This window comes from Telopea speciosissima, chromosome 6 (genome assembly GCF_018873765.1).
Source record: "Telopea speciosissima isolate NSW1024214 ecotype Mountain lineage chromosome 6, Tspe_v1, whole genome shotgun sequence".
NCBI classification, from domain to species: Eukaryota; Viridiplantae; Streptophyta; class Magnoliopsida; order Proteales; family Proteaceae; genus Telopea; species Telopea speciosissima.
In genome coordinates, this window is record NC_057921.1 from 47,159,525 (window position 1) to 47,173,192 (window position 13,668).

Here is a 13,668-nt window from a genome sequence, read left to right on the forward strand (position 1 = left end):
TCCAAGTAACTTGAACACCCCAACTCCTAACCAAGAACAAATTGTAGCCTCTCCTTCCCCTTAAGGGTGATTGCCCATTAGAGCCAATGATATCCCCCTCAAATTCTTTTGCCACCCATAAAGTTTTTGAAACAATATTGGAGATTAAGCGATGCGAAGGGGGGCAAAGACTATGAATATCTCTCCATATGTGACAAGTAAATGAACACTCAAAGAAGAGGTGATTTCGAGATTCCAAACTTGCTCAACAGAAGCAACAGAAGGGAGCTACCTGGATCCTCATTTTGTAAAGGCGATCAGCTGTTGGAAGCGCATCAACAATACTCCTCCAAGCTATAAAGGACTGCCGAGGGAAAAGCGAGCAGCATTGGGGCTAGCAGCATTTAAACCAAAAAAGCGATTCACTTGGTTCCAACAGCAGATCCAAATCAGGGAGCAGAGCCAATCACAGACGTTGATCTTGTCCCACCAATTGAAAATGGCGTTGAAACTACCCTTGATGACCCAGAAAGACCGGTTTGTAGTTGAACCATCTCCGGTGAGAGATTGGTCCACCGAGTAAAAAAAGAAGCACCTTGCCCACTCTGAACCATATTGCTTTAGCCCATACCACCTTGGGAGCCTTCTGGCAAATGAATCCCAAATAGACTTTTAAGAGAGAATCCTTGAGAATCTCACATACTCAATCTCCTTCTAGCTGGAAAGGCAGCCCACACCTGAAGGTAACCACAAATACCAATCACTATAATTGGGGAGAGAATCAACAAGAGCCATCCTATCAAACCTGCAACATATCTAATATGATCATTATATCTGTTAAGAAAAACTTTGAAAGCGTGCTAAGGGTCAAGCCAAAGGCGAGTTTTGAGACCATGGCCAAAAAGAAACTGCACATACAGTTCCACCTTATCTCTATACTTTAAAAATTTCTCCATACCCAAGAGCAATTCTGTAGTGGCCTACCTTGTGGACTAACCATTTCACCCAGACTCTCGTTCATCGAACCAATCCACCAAAGTTGCTTGAACATACCTCGCATTCTGCCTTATCCCACCTTCGCCAAATTAATGTTGCATCTTATTTCCTTTGGACGATAGTTTTTGTTCTCCTCTATGTTGATGATGTTGTCATCACTGGCTCTGATGCATGTTTAATCCAAGAAGTACAGGACATGCTTCACAGCCAGTTCCATATTAAAGACCTTGGCCAGCTGAAGTACTTTCTAGGGATTGAAGTTGCCTGCTCTAAAGAAGGCTTGTACCTCTGTCAGCACAAGTATGTTCTTGATATTTTGGACGACTTCGGCTACACTGGTGCCCGCCCGACAGATACACCTATGGAACAAAATTTGAAATTATCCAGTGATGATGGTGAAATACTTGTCGATCCAACTCGCTATCGCCTTCTGGTTGGGCGTTTGATCTATCTCACAGTCACTCGCCCAGACATTAGTCACAGTGTTCACATTTTAAGCCAGTTCATGCACCAACCGAGACAGCCACATCTTGATGCTGCACACCGGCTGTTACGGTATCTCAAGAGCACGCCAGGCCAAGGCATACATTACCCCTCTTATGGCGCCCTGGATCTCAGGGTATATTGTGATTCCGACTGGGCCAGTTGTCCTATGACCAGACACTCCACCACTGGATATTGTGTCTTGCTAGGGTCCAGTTTGGTTTCATGGAAGACAAAGAAGCAATAGACTATTTCTCGCTCTTCCGCAGAGGCTGAGTATCGCGCAATGGCCGTTGCCACTTGCGAACTCATATGGTTAACCTATTTACTACGTGATATTGGCGTCCCATACAATACCCCAGTTCCGTTATATTGTGACAATCAGGTAGCCCTGCATATAGCTGCTAACCCAAATTTTCACGAATGAACAAAACACATAGAGATCGATTGTCACCTTGTTCGAGAACGCCAGCAGCAAGGCCTCATTGCTCCTAGTAAAATCGCTTCAAGGCACCAACTTGCTGATCTGCTTACAAAGGCCCTTGGACATGAGCACTTCCAGCACTTGCTTTCCAAGTTGGGCGTTCGTAATCTCCACGCTCCAACTTGAGGGGGAGTCTTACCATATTCGCTCATGCGATCTCCATACAATCCGCCACCTTCACTCCATGCAATCCGCCATCACCATTATTCCCCATTATTCTATATTATCTTGTATTCCATAATTATGCTTTATCTTTCCTTGTAATTAGGATTAGATTTAGTCCATTCTTTATGTAAAATCTTGTATTTGGAATAGAGAATCAAGTGAATTCATCCATATTGGATAATCACTCTTAACATGGTATCAACCAAAACCCACGATCCTTGATTTTTTTCATTATTCTTCTTCTTCTCCATCATGACCAGAGAATCTTCCACTGCGGCAGCGCTCACCGATGCTGCTATGTCGGCGACTTCCTCCACTTCTCTTATTCCGATTACCTCCCCTTATTTTCTTCATTCCTCCGATCAACCTGGATCGGCTTTGGTTCAGCCTCTCCTTGATGGAGATAATTACCCTACATGGCTTCGTTTGATGCTCATGGCTCTTGAAGCGAAACATAAGCTATCTTTCATCGATGGCTCCTTGGCAAAGCCGGATGCTACCTCTCCTAATTTGCCTCACTGGATTCGGTGTAATAGCATGGTTCGTTCTTAGATCATCCACTCTACGATCCCTGCTATTGCCCATAGTATATTATGGATTGATTCGGCGATGGATGCTTGGCATGACCTTCGTGAGCGTTTCTCCCCGAAGAACGCCCCATGAATTTTTGAAATCCGACGTGCTCTGTCGACTCATCTGCAAGGAACCGATTCTATATCGGCTTATTACACTACAATCAAAGGCTACCGTGATGAGCTTCTTTCCTACAGAGCGCTGCCCCCTTGCTCATGTGGTGCATTCAAACCTATTCATGAATTTTTGGAGACTGACTTGCTCATGGATTTTCTTCAAGGCTTGAACGACTCATATACGGCTGTGCGCAGCCAAATCTTGCTTATGGACCCGCTGCCCACCATCAACAAAGCATATGCCCTTCTCCTTCAAGAGGAACGACAACGTTCCATCTCTCTTGGGCGCTCATCTCTACCAGACCAGGCTGCCATGGCTGCTGGCTGCACCATTACTGCTGCTCCCATTCGCAAACCCAATCAGCCATCCAAGCCTCAATACCATTGCACTTATTGTGACAAGGATGGCCACTCGGAAAGCCGTTGTTTTAAAAAGGATTGGTGACTGCTCGTCGCGATCCGAAGAGCACCGATACTACCACTTCTTCTCGCACCCCTGACCCTCATCTTGCTGCCACGGCTGCCACAGATCCACCATCTACGCCTGCCGGCACGCCCTCCCTGACTGCCGATCAGATTCAACACCTCTTATCACTCATTCCCACTGGTAATAAACCTATGGTTCATATGGCAGGTAATTTATCACACCCCCCCTCCACTTGGATTTTAGATACTGGTGCTACCGAGCACATCACTTTTGATGCATCTTTATTTCATTCCATGGTTCCTTGTACATCGTCTTTACCCATCACCCTTCCGAATGGTTCTTTTGCTCATATAACACACGTTGGTTCCATCACTTTATTTCCAGGATTTATTATTGATCGTGTCCTACTAGTTCCGTCCTTTAAATATAATTTGTTATCTGTCAGTAAAATCACTTCGTCTTCTCACCTTGTCGTGACATTCACTGTTGATTCTTGTTTTTTTTAGGACCCACATTCGAAGAAGACTATTGCGACGGGGAGTAGGCATGGTGGTCTCTACCTTCTTGACCCATCTCCACCCTTTTCGGCGGCTGTCCTGGGCAATCATTTTGACATATGGCATTGGAGGTTGGGTCACCCGTGTCCTTCCACTATTTCTACTTTGCATCGCTCTTTTCCTGAAATTTCCATTTCCAATAAATGCACATGCACTGTGTGTCCATTAGCTAAACAATCTCGCCTTCCATTTTCTAATAGTTCCATTAGCACTAATTCTGGTTTTGATTTAGTTCACTCTGATGTTTGGGACCCATACCATACCACTTCTTTATCTGGTGCCCGTTATTTTCTGACAATTGTGGATGATTTTTCTAGAAGCACTTGGACATTTCTTATGACATCTAAATCTGAAGTTAATCATTTATTACCCCATTTTTTTGCTATGGTTCGTAATCAATTCAATGTCACCATCAAATGTATTCGGTTTGAAAATGCAACTGAGTTCTTTAATCAACCCACCTCTCAGTACTTGCAATCACTGGGGATGCTTCAACAATCCAGTTGCGTTGCCACACCCCAACAAAATGGCGTTGTTGAACGCAAGCACAGACACCTTTTAAATGTTGCCCATGCTCTTCGGTTCCAATCTGGTATTCCCATTGAATTTTGGGGGGAATGTTTATTAACTGCTGCGTATTTGATTAATCACCTTCCCACCAAAATTTTACAGGGACGTTCTCCATATGAAATCCTCCATAACAAAGCACCCAATTTAACTCACTTAAAAGTCTTTGGTTGCCTTTGTTTTGGAAGAAATCATGCTGTCCAACACAAATTCGATCACAGAGCCTCCCCTGGAGTTTTTATTGGTTACCCCAATGGTCAGAAGGGTTACCATGTACTGGACCTCCAACCCAAGAAAATTTATGTCACCCGGGATATCGTGTTCCATGAACACATCTTTCCATATGCAATATTGCCCACCCAAATTCCCCTTGGGTCCCCTGTCTTACCCCTCCCCCCATCCCCAATCGATGAACCGCTTCCCAATGACGACCCACCTACACCCGTTACCCCACCACCTACTACCCCAACCCAACCCCTACCCGAAACACCCAACCCTGATAGTGCTTCTCCCACCCCTTCCCCCACCACCACACGTTCACCCTCCACGTGAACGTCACCCACCCCGATATCTGCAGGATTACCATTGCTTCTACAGCCCCATGCAGGCGTCTTCTTCGGGTACCTCTCCTTCCCATCCTTTACAAAATTTTCTTTGTTATGATAAATTTAATTCCTCTTACAAAGCTTTTCTCACCTCTCTCACTCTTGATAAAGAACCTGCCACATTTACCGAGGCTATGCGCCACAGGGAATGGAGGGATGCTATGCAGGCTGAATTGTAGGCTTTAAATCAAAATGATACCTGGTCCCTGATGCCACTCCCACTTGGAAAGAAACCCATTGGTTCCAAATGGGTATTCAAAATTAAACGTTGGTCTGATGGCAGCATTGAGCATTACAAGGCACGCCTTGTCGCCAAAGGATATACTCAGATAGAGGGGGTCGACTACCATGACACCTATGCCCCGGTAGCAAAGTTGGTTATTGTTCAGGTCATTTTTGCCATTGCTACTGTAAAGGGATGGCCTCTTCACCAAATGGATGTTAATAACGCCTTTTTACATGGCGACTTGGATGAAGAAGTGTATATGTCTCCACCCCCTGGTTATCGTCGTAAGGGGGAGACTCTCGTTTGCCGCCTCAACAAATTTTTATATGGTTTGAAGTAGGCCTCCCGCCAGTGGTACTCTAAATTTTCGACGGCTTTATGTGCCTATGGTTTTCGGCACTCAACTGCGGATCACTCGTTATTTATTCTACATAAAGGCAAGGCGACAGTTTTTGTTCTCCTCTATGTTGATGATGTTGTCATCATTGGCTCTGATGCATGTTTAATCCAAGAAGTACTGGACATGCTTCACAGCCAGTTCCATATTAAAGACCTTGGCCAGCTGAAGTAATTTATAGGGATTGAGGTTGCCTGCTCTAAAGAAGACTTGTACCTCTGTCAGCACAAGTATGTTCTTGATATTTGGACAACTCCGGCTACACTGGTGCCTGCCCAGCAGATACACCTATGGAACAAAATTTGAAATTATATAGTGATGATGGTGAAATACTTGTTGATCCAACTCGCTATCGCCGTTTGGTTAGGCGTTTGATCTATCTCACAGTCACTCGCCCAGACATTATTCACAGTGTTAACATTTTAAGCCAGTTCATGCACCAACCGAGACAGCCACATCTTGATGCTGCACACCGGCTGTTATGGTATCTCAAGAGCACTCCAGGCCAAGGCATACATTACCCCTCTGATGGCGCCCTGGATCTCAGGGTATATTGTGATTCTGACTAGGCCAGTTGTCCTATGACCAGACGCTCCACCACTGGATATTGTGTCTTGCTAGGGTCCAGTTTAGTTTCATGGAAGACAAAGAAGCAACAGACTATTTCTCGCTCTTCCGCAGAGACTGAGTATCGCGCAATGGCTGTCGCCACTTGCGAACTCATATGGTTAACCTATTTACTAAGCGATATTGGCCTCCCATACAATACTCCAGTTCCGTTATATTGTGACAATCAGGCAGCCCTGCATATTGCCGCTAACCCAGCTTTTCACGAAAGAACAAAACACATAGAGATCGATTGTCACCTTGTTCGAGAACGCCAGTAGCAAGGCCTCATTGCTCCTAGTAAAATCGCTTCCAAGCACCAGCTTGCTGATCTGTTTACAAAGGCCCTTGGACATGAGCACTTCCAGCACTTGCTTTCCAAGTTGGGCGTTTGTAATCTCCACGCTCCAACTTGAGGGGGAATCTTACCATATTCGCTCATGCGATCTCCATGCAATCCATCACCTTCACTCCATGCAATCCGCCATCACCATTATTCCCTAGTATTCTGTATTATCTTGTATTCCATAATTATTCTTTATCTTTCTTTGTAATTAGGATTAGATTTTGTCCATTCTTTATGTATGTATATCTTGTATTTGGAATAGAGAATCAAGTGAATTCATCCATATTGGATAATCACTCTTAACAACTCTGAACCATATTGCTTTAGCTCATACCACCTTGAGAGCCGTCTGGCAAATGAATCCCAAGCAGACTTTTAAGAGAGAATCCTTGAGAATCTCACATACTCAATCTCATTCTAGCTGGAAAGGCAGCCCACACCTGAAGGTGACCACAGGTACCAATCACTATATATGAGGAGAGAATCAACACGAGCCATCCTATCAAACCTGCAACATATCTAATATGATCATTACATCTGTTAATAAAAACTCTGAAGGTGTGCCAAGGGCCAAGCCAAAGGCAAGTTTTGAGACCATGGCCAAAAAGAAATTGCACAAACGGTTCCACCTTATCTCTATACTTTAAAAATTTCTCCATACGCAAGAGCAATTCTGTAGTGGCCTACCATGTAGACTAACCAGTTCACTCAGACTCTCGTTCATCGAACCAATCCACCAAAGTTGCTTGAACATACCTCGCGCTCTGCCTTATCCACCTTCACCAAATTAATGTTGCATCTTATTTTCTTTGGACGATTGCTAGGAAATATGCCTTGTTTCGTCATTAAAAACCCAATCCACTCTGCCTGCTACAAAGCATTTCAAATTGGGAACTGGATTTAGGCCTCCAAACTCACTCATCAAGCACCACTATTTCGATTGATCCACCACTACCGGAACCTTCTTACTACTTTGCTTTTCCAATTACTGATCATCCAATGATAATCATTGACGGTAGATCCATAAACAAAAGTAGGACGGGCAGCAGTAACAATCTATAATAATTAGGTTATTTCTACATCTATGGATTATGGCACTATAGGATCAGATCTAACAGAGGCACGGGAAATCCAGCAAGGAGTTGGCAGAGAGGTTCGCTGACCGGTACAGTTGTGCGGTTCCTCTCATAGAGGAGGCTGAAATGACCATTCCACCCTCTGACCAAACACACAACCTGGGTGGGATCCACCCCCCCCCTTTTATTAGAAGCACTAGAGAACCGTACCGGGCAGGGGAACCCGCAGGTGATAAAAATTCGGGGCAACACTGTAGACGTTTGGACCGACTTGCAGAATATGGTAACCTGGCCGACGAGGAACAAGGACAACACATGGCCCTGGTAGCTTTTTCCAATTTTATTCGATATTTACAAGCCAGGCATTTAGTAGGTAAGGGTAGCTCATAACAAGGCTTGTAAGGCTAGACTTTGTAAAATTTGAGGCTGCTTTAATTTTTTATTTTTTTTTGTCTTTGATCCCTAGTTTTCAAATGAAATCATACTATGTGACCAAGCATTCAACAAGTAAGCACTTGACCAACACGCCAAGCACGACCTTCATGTCTACCATGTTGAAATTATCAAAATTTGTGAGATTTGCTGGTAGATCTCCAACTCACATGCCAAGTTTTACCCTTAACAGAGTTAAGGCAGTAGCAATTTAGGGTTTCGAAAATCTAGGAAATGGAAAGGTGCTAGATACTATTTGGAGCACAGTACACATGTATAATTCCTTTGGGATGCATGCCAAAAACTTCCTTGAAACATTGCATGCCCATCATACGTTTACATCCCAAGTGAAGATTAACAGATCCAGTCTGGTCACACGGGTTGATTACCTGCTCCTTGACCCAACAAATGTAGGAGGAAATTTCTTAGCTTACAGCGGCTCCTGGGTCATGCGGATTTTGCAGTTGCCCTATCACTGCGTCTTAAATAAGGCAATAGTCACATTAACTTGTTTTAGATGAACAAGAGGGATAATTCAATTCAAGCTGAATACAGAGAGAGTTCTCCTGGTACTATTTCTCCATCGTTCTATCAAAGAATTGATCAAGATTTGTAGCTCGGTAATGAATACTGATAGAGGTTACATATGAACTACATGCAATAACAGGCATCATCTCCACAGCCAAATGTTGAAGGGACAGATAACCTGTCTAATGTTAATACAGAAATTGCATGGTTGTCAGTCACATTATGTGATTCATAACACTAATAATCAATTTGAAGAACAGTTAATTTGCTAATGACCATTGCAATTGTTGCTATAAGAATTACAAGATCTCGCTCCCTAAGAAAATTTCTGAATATCCTTGAACATGATAAATATCGCTCCCTAAGAAAATTTCTGAATATCCTTGAACATGATAAATATTTTACTCTGCATAACAAATATCTTACTCTGCTCAAGTGAGTTTCAGTACTATAAATTTAGTTAGCACATCCAAAAATTAAAGCTCATTAACTGTTGCTTTTGTGCCGCCAGATATCAGATAAATAACAGCGAGATATCTCACCACCTATTATTGGGTGGTTTGACTTTGTAAATCCGAACAATCCAGTTGGATGTTGTGAATGCCTCCTCCAAGTACTGAAGCTTCACATCCTTGTTTCCAATTTCAACACCCCTCGCACGATCAAACCTGCAAAATCCATCAGCCAAGGTGAATACATGAATATGTTATAATACTACCACTGTTCCAATGATATTAGTCACAGGTACCCAATTCGGATACTGGCAAAAAGCTCACTAAAACACATTAGATGTCAAGATATTTTCTAGAGGCCTAATACAAAGATTCAAAATCAATATCAGTATAAATGTTGAAAGGAGTCTGGGTCTCGGTTCAAATACCATCCCAGACTTACTCTAGGGTCTGGCCCCTCTCTAGCCTAATGTCTTTTCCTCTTTCGGGAGTCTGGCTCTTCCATCTCATTTCATTTCTTATGCTGAGTCTCAACTTCATGGTTTGGAATGTTAAGAGGATTAAATCAGCCTTCTAAGCAGGCTGCTGTTAAAGCACTCATTCGTGAGAAGAAACCAGTGTTATGTGTTCATTTGAAACAAAGGTGAAGAAGCATGCTACTGATTCTGTCTTGTCCTCACTGTTGCCGGGTTGGAAACTCATCAACAACTACCATTCAAATGACAATGGTCAGATTTGAGTGTTGTGGGACAATTCCATTGTCAATATTGACCTATCTCAGAGAAGACTCCAGTTTATTCACATGTTGGTATATATTCTCTCTTCATATGATAAGTTTTTTCTTACTGCTGTTTACACTTCTAACAATATTCTGGAGCGCAGAGATTTATGGTCTTCCCTAACCTCCCTTTCATTTCATATTGTTGATACTCCTTGGTGCATATGTGATTATTTTAATGTCATTCATTATCAGAATGAGAAATTGGGCGGGGAACCTGCAGATGTCTTAGCTATGGGTGATATTTCAGACTGTTTAGATAATATCAATATGGCTGATCTCAATGGACAGAAAAAGTATAATTGGTCAATCAAAAGGAGTAGTGACAGCAGGGTTATTTGTAAATTGGACCGGGTTCTCATTAATCTGAGGTGGCTCACTAGTTTTGCACCATCTACTGTTTATTTTGATTCTCCGGGGATTTCGGATCACTTTCCTGCATTGGGTAGACTTTCTTCATATTACTAGTTTGGGCCTAAGCCATTCAAATTTTTCGACATGTGGGCTTCTAGTGAGGACTTCTCAGATTTGGTGAGATTCGCTTGGAACAGACATTCCGGTCCTTCTTTCTCTACCCCTATTGTGAACTTCTCACATTAAGGAAGTGGTTACATGAATTCATTAATTACATAAATTCATTACTTGCTTAATTTTAAAATTAAAACTAAAATTAATTCATTAGTAATAAAGTTTAAGTTTTATAGAATTAATCCCATGATTAATTCTGAATTAACTCAATGGTCTACTTAAGTCCAAACTTTATTGCCTAATAACTATATAGGCATCTATTATTTTAAACAAATGTGTACAACCATAATGAATAATAGGAAAATCAAATTGGCAGTAACTTTATTGATACTTTAATCGGAATCGAACTTTATATATTGTAATATCTAAAATTACATTTAAACACACAATGATTTGCATAAGCCCATGTTCCTCACATGATCTACAAAAACCTTAGGTGTAAGCCCTTTGGTAAATGAGTCAATAATTATATCATTAGTACCTACATTGGGTAGACTTTCTTCATATTACTAGTTTGGGCCTAAGCCATTCAAAATTTTCGACATGTGGGCTTCTAGTGAGGACTTCTCAGATTTGGTGAGATCCGCTTGGAACAGACATTCCGGTCCTTCTTTCTCTACCCCTAGTGTGAACTTCTCACATTAAGGAAGTAGTTACATGAACTCATTAGTTACATAAATTCATTACTTGCTTAATTTTAAAATTAAAACTAAAATTAATTCATTAGTAATAAAGTTTAAGTTTTATAGAATTAATCCCATGATTAATTCTGAATTAACTCAATGGTCTACTTAAGTCCTAACTTTATTGCCTAATAACTATATAGGCATCTATTATTTTAAACAATTGTGTACAACCATAATGAATAATAGGAAAATCAAATTGGCAGTAACTTTATTGATACTTTAATCGGAATCGAACTTTATATATTGTAATATCTAAAATTACATTTAAACACACAATGATTTGCATAAGCCCATGTTCCTCACATGATCTACAAAAACCTTAGGTGTAAGCCCTTTGATAAATGAGTCAATAATTATATCATTGGTACCTACATGTTCGATCGAAACCTTGTGATCCCGAACATCTTCCTTAATGACAAAATACTTGATCTTGATGTGTCTGCATCGATTAACTAAGCAAGTGTTGCTAGAAAATCTAACTGCTGTCGTATTATCACAGTAGACACAAATCGGCTTCTCAATGGAGGGTACAACTTTAATGTCTGTGATAAATTGTCTCAACCATGATGCTTGAGAGATAGCCTCATAGCATGCCACCACTTCAGCTTCCATAGTAGATGAAGCAGTCTTTGGTTGTTTTATGCTTCTCCAAGATACTGCTCCTCCAACCAGTAGAAAAATAAAGCCTGATGTAGATTGTCTTGTATCTTCACATCCAGCATAATCTGATTCTGTGTATCCCTTCAGCACCAATTCCTCAACATGCCTGCAAGTAAGCATGTAGTCTCTGGTGCCTTTAAGGCATCTTAGCACTTTCTTTGTTGCTGTCCAATGTGACATTCTAGGATTCTTTTGGAATATACCTAAAACTCCCACTGCAAAAGCAATGTCAGGTCTTTTACACACCTGAGCATACATAAGACTGCCCATTGCAGATGCATAGGGGATGTTCTCCATTTCTTTCAGCTCTAAATCGTTCATCGGGCACTGCTCCTAACTAAGTTTGTCACCTTTAAGAATTGGCGCAATACTTGGTTTGGAATCCTTCATCTTGAACCGATCCAAAATTTTATCGATATAACCTCTTTGGGATAATCCTAAGGTCTTTTTTGACCTATCCCGGTGTTTTTCTATGCCTAAGACATAGAAGGCTTCACCCATATCCTTCATATCAAAATTTTGTGTTAGAAATTCCTTAGTTTCATGTAGCAGTGCGAGATAGCTATTTGCTAAGAAAATATCATCTACATACAGAACTAAAATAATGAAACCACTTACCTTAGTCTTGATATAAATACATTGATCTACATGATTCTCTACAAAACCAAATGAAATGATCGTATGATCAAACCATTGTCGGGAAGCTTGTTTCAATCCGTATATAGATATCTTTAGCTTACAGACAAGATTTCCTTCATCCGACGAAAAACCTTTAGGTTGTTTCATGTACACCTCCTCATCAAGATCTCCATTTAGTCTTGATATCCATCTGGTGCAATTCAAGATCATAACAAGCCACCAATGCCATTATAATGTGCATCAAATCCTTTCTAGATACTGGAGAAAATGTTTCTTTATAGTCTCTGTCTTCCTTTTGACTATAACCTTTTGCCATTAATTGGGCCTTGTATCGCTCTATGTTACCGTTGGAATCTCTCTTGGTTTTGTAAACCCATTTACAGCCTACAATTGTAACTCCTTTTGGTAACTCAACAAGTTCCCAAAACTTGATTCTATTTCATCTTTCATGGCATTAAGCCCTAAGTTGAAATCATGACTGTCGGTGGCTTGTTTAAATGACATTGGATCATCTTCTTCAATAATCCTAGCCAAATTGAAAGTATTAATCAGTCTTTCATCAGCCTCATTCCCAAACATGAGGGAGCTTCTAAGGTTAGTGATTTCAGGCATATTTCTTTGGGTAATCTCTTTTATAAGTTCATTGCCAAGGTGTTGTTCAACAAGATGAAGTTAGTCATCCTCCCATCATTGTGTCCCAATTTTGGATAGGCTCAAGAAGAGGCTTCAACTGTGGAAGAGTAGACTTCTCTCTTATGCTAGGAGGTTGGAGTTGGTTCGGTCAGTTATGCAGGCATCTTATATATATTGGACTAAGTGTTTTTGGGATTCCAGGATCTACCAGCAAGAAGATTGAGGCTATTATGAGTGCTTTTCCCTGGAAAGGTACTAATAACAATAGGTTTTTACATACATCTAGCTGGACTTCAGTTTGTCTCCCAAAGAAAGAAAGGGGGCTGGGCTTGAGGAGGGTGAAGGAAGTGAACAAAGCTGGTCTTATGAACCTTCTTTGGAACATAGTTGAGAAGGACAGCCTGTGCGTAAAGTGTATATACTCCCAAGTACTTTAAGGCTGACTCAATTTGGATCGTCTCTTGTGCCTCAGATGCCAATTGGACTTGGAGGAAATTGCTTCAAATCAGATCTCAAGCCATGAGTGTAATCAAGTGCAAGATTGGTGATGGCTCTTTAACGAGGCTTTGGTTAGATCATTGGCACCCCAGTGGAGTTCTTATCCTTGAGGTTAGAGAGAATAAAGTATGATGCTGGATTAGATAGAATGGCTTTAGTGTCCTCAAAAATTTCTGATGGAGTCTGGAGTGTGAGGCCTCTTGCTTCTGCTAATCTCGCCTATGTTTGGGA

The 13,668-nt window shown here is 41.4% G+C and overlaps 1 protein-coding gene across 1 annotated transcript in view; it reads right to left on the bottom strand.

Annotated features, from left to right (window-relative positions):
- Positions 1–8,978: 8,978 nt before the first annotated feature.
- Positions 8,979–13,668, bottom strand: part of LOC122664672 (dolichyl-diphosphooligosaccharide--protein glycosyltransferase subunit STT3B) — a 36,368-nt gene continuing 31,678 nt past the window's right edge. The window contains exon 6 of the mRNA XM_043860606.1: positions 8,979–9,231. Within this exon, the coding sequence (XP_043716541.1) occupies positions 9,102–9,231 (130 nt within the window). The 3' untranslated portion in view covers positions 8,979–9,101. The remainder of the gene's footprint in view (positions 9,232–13,668) is intronic.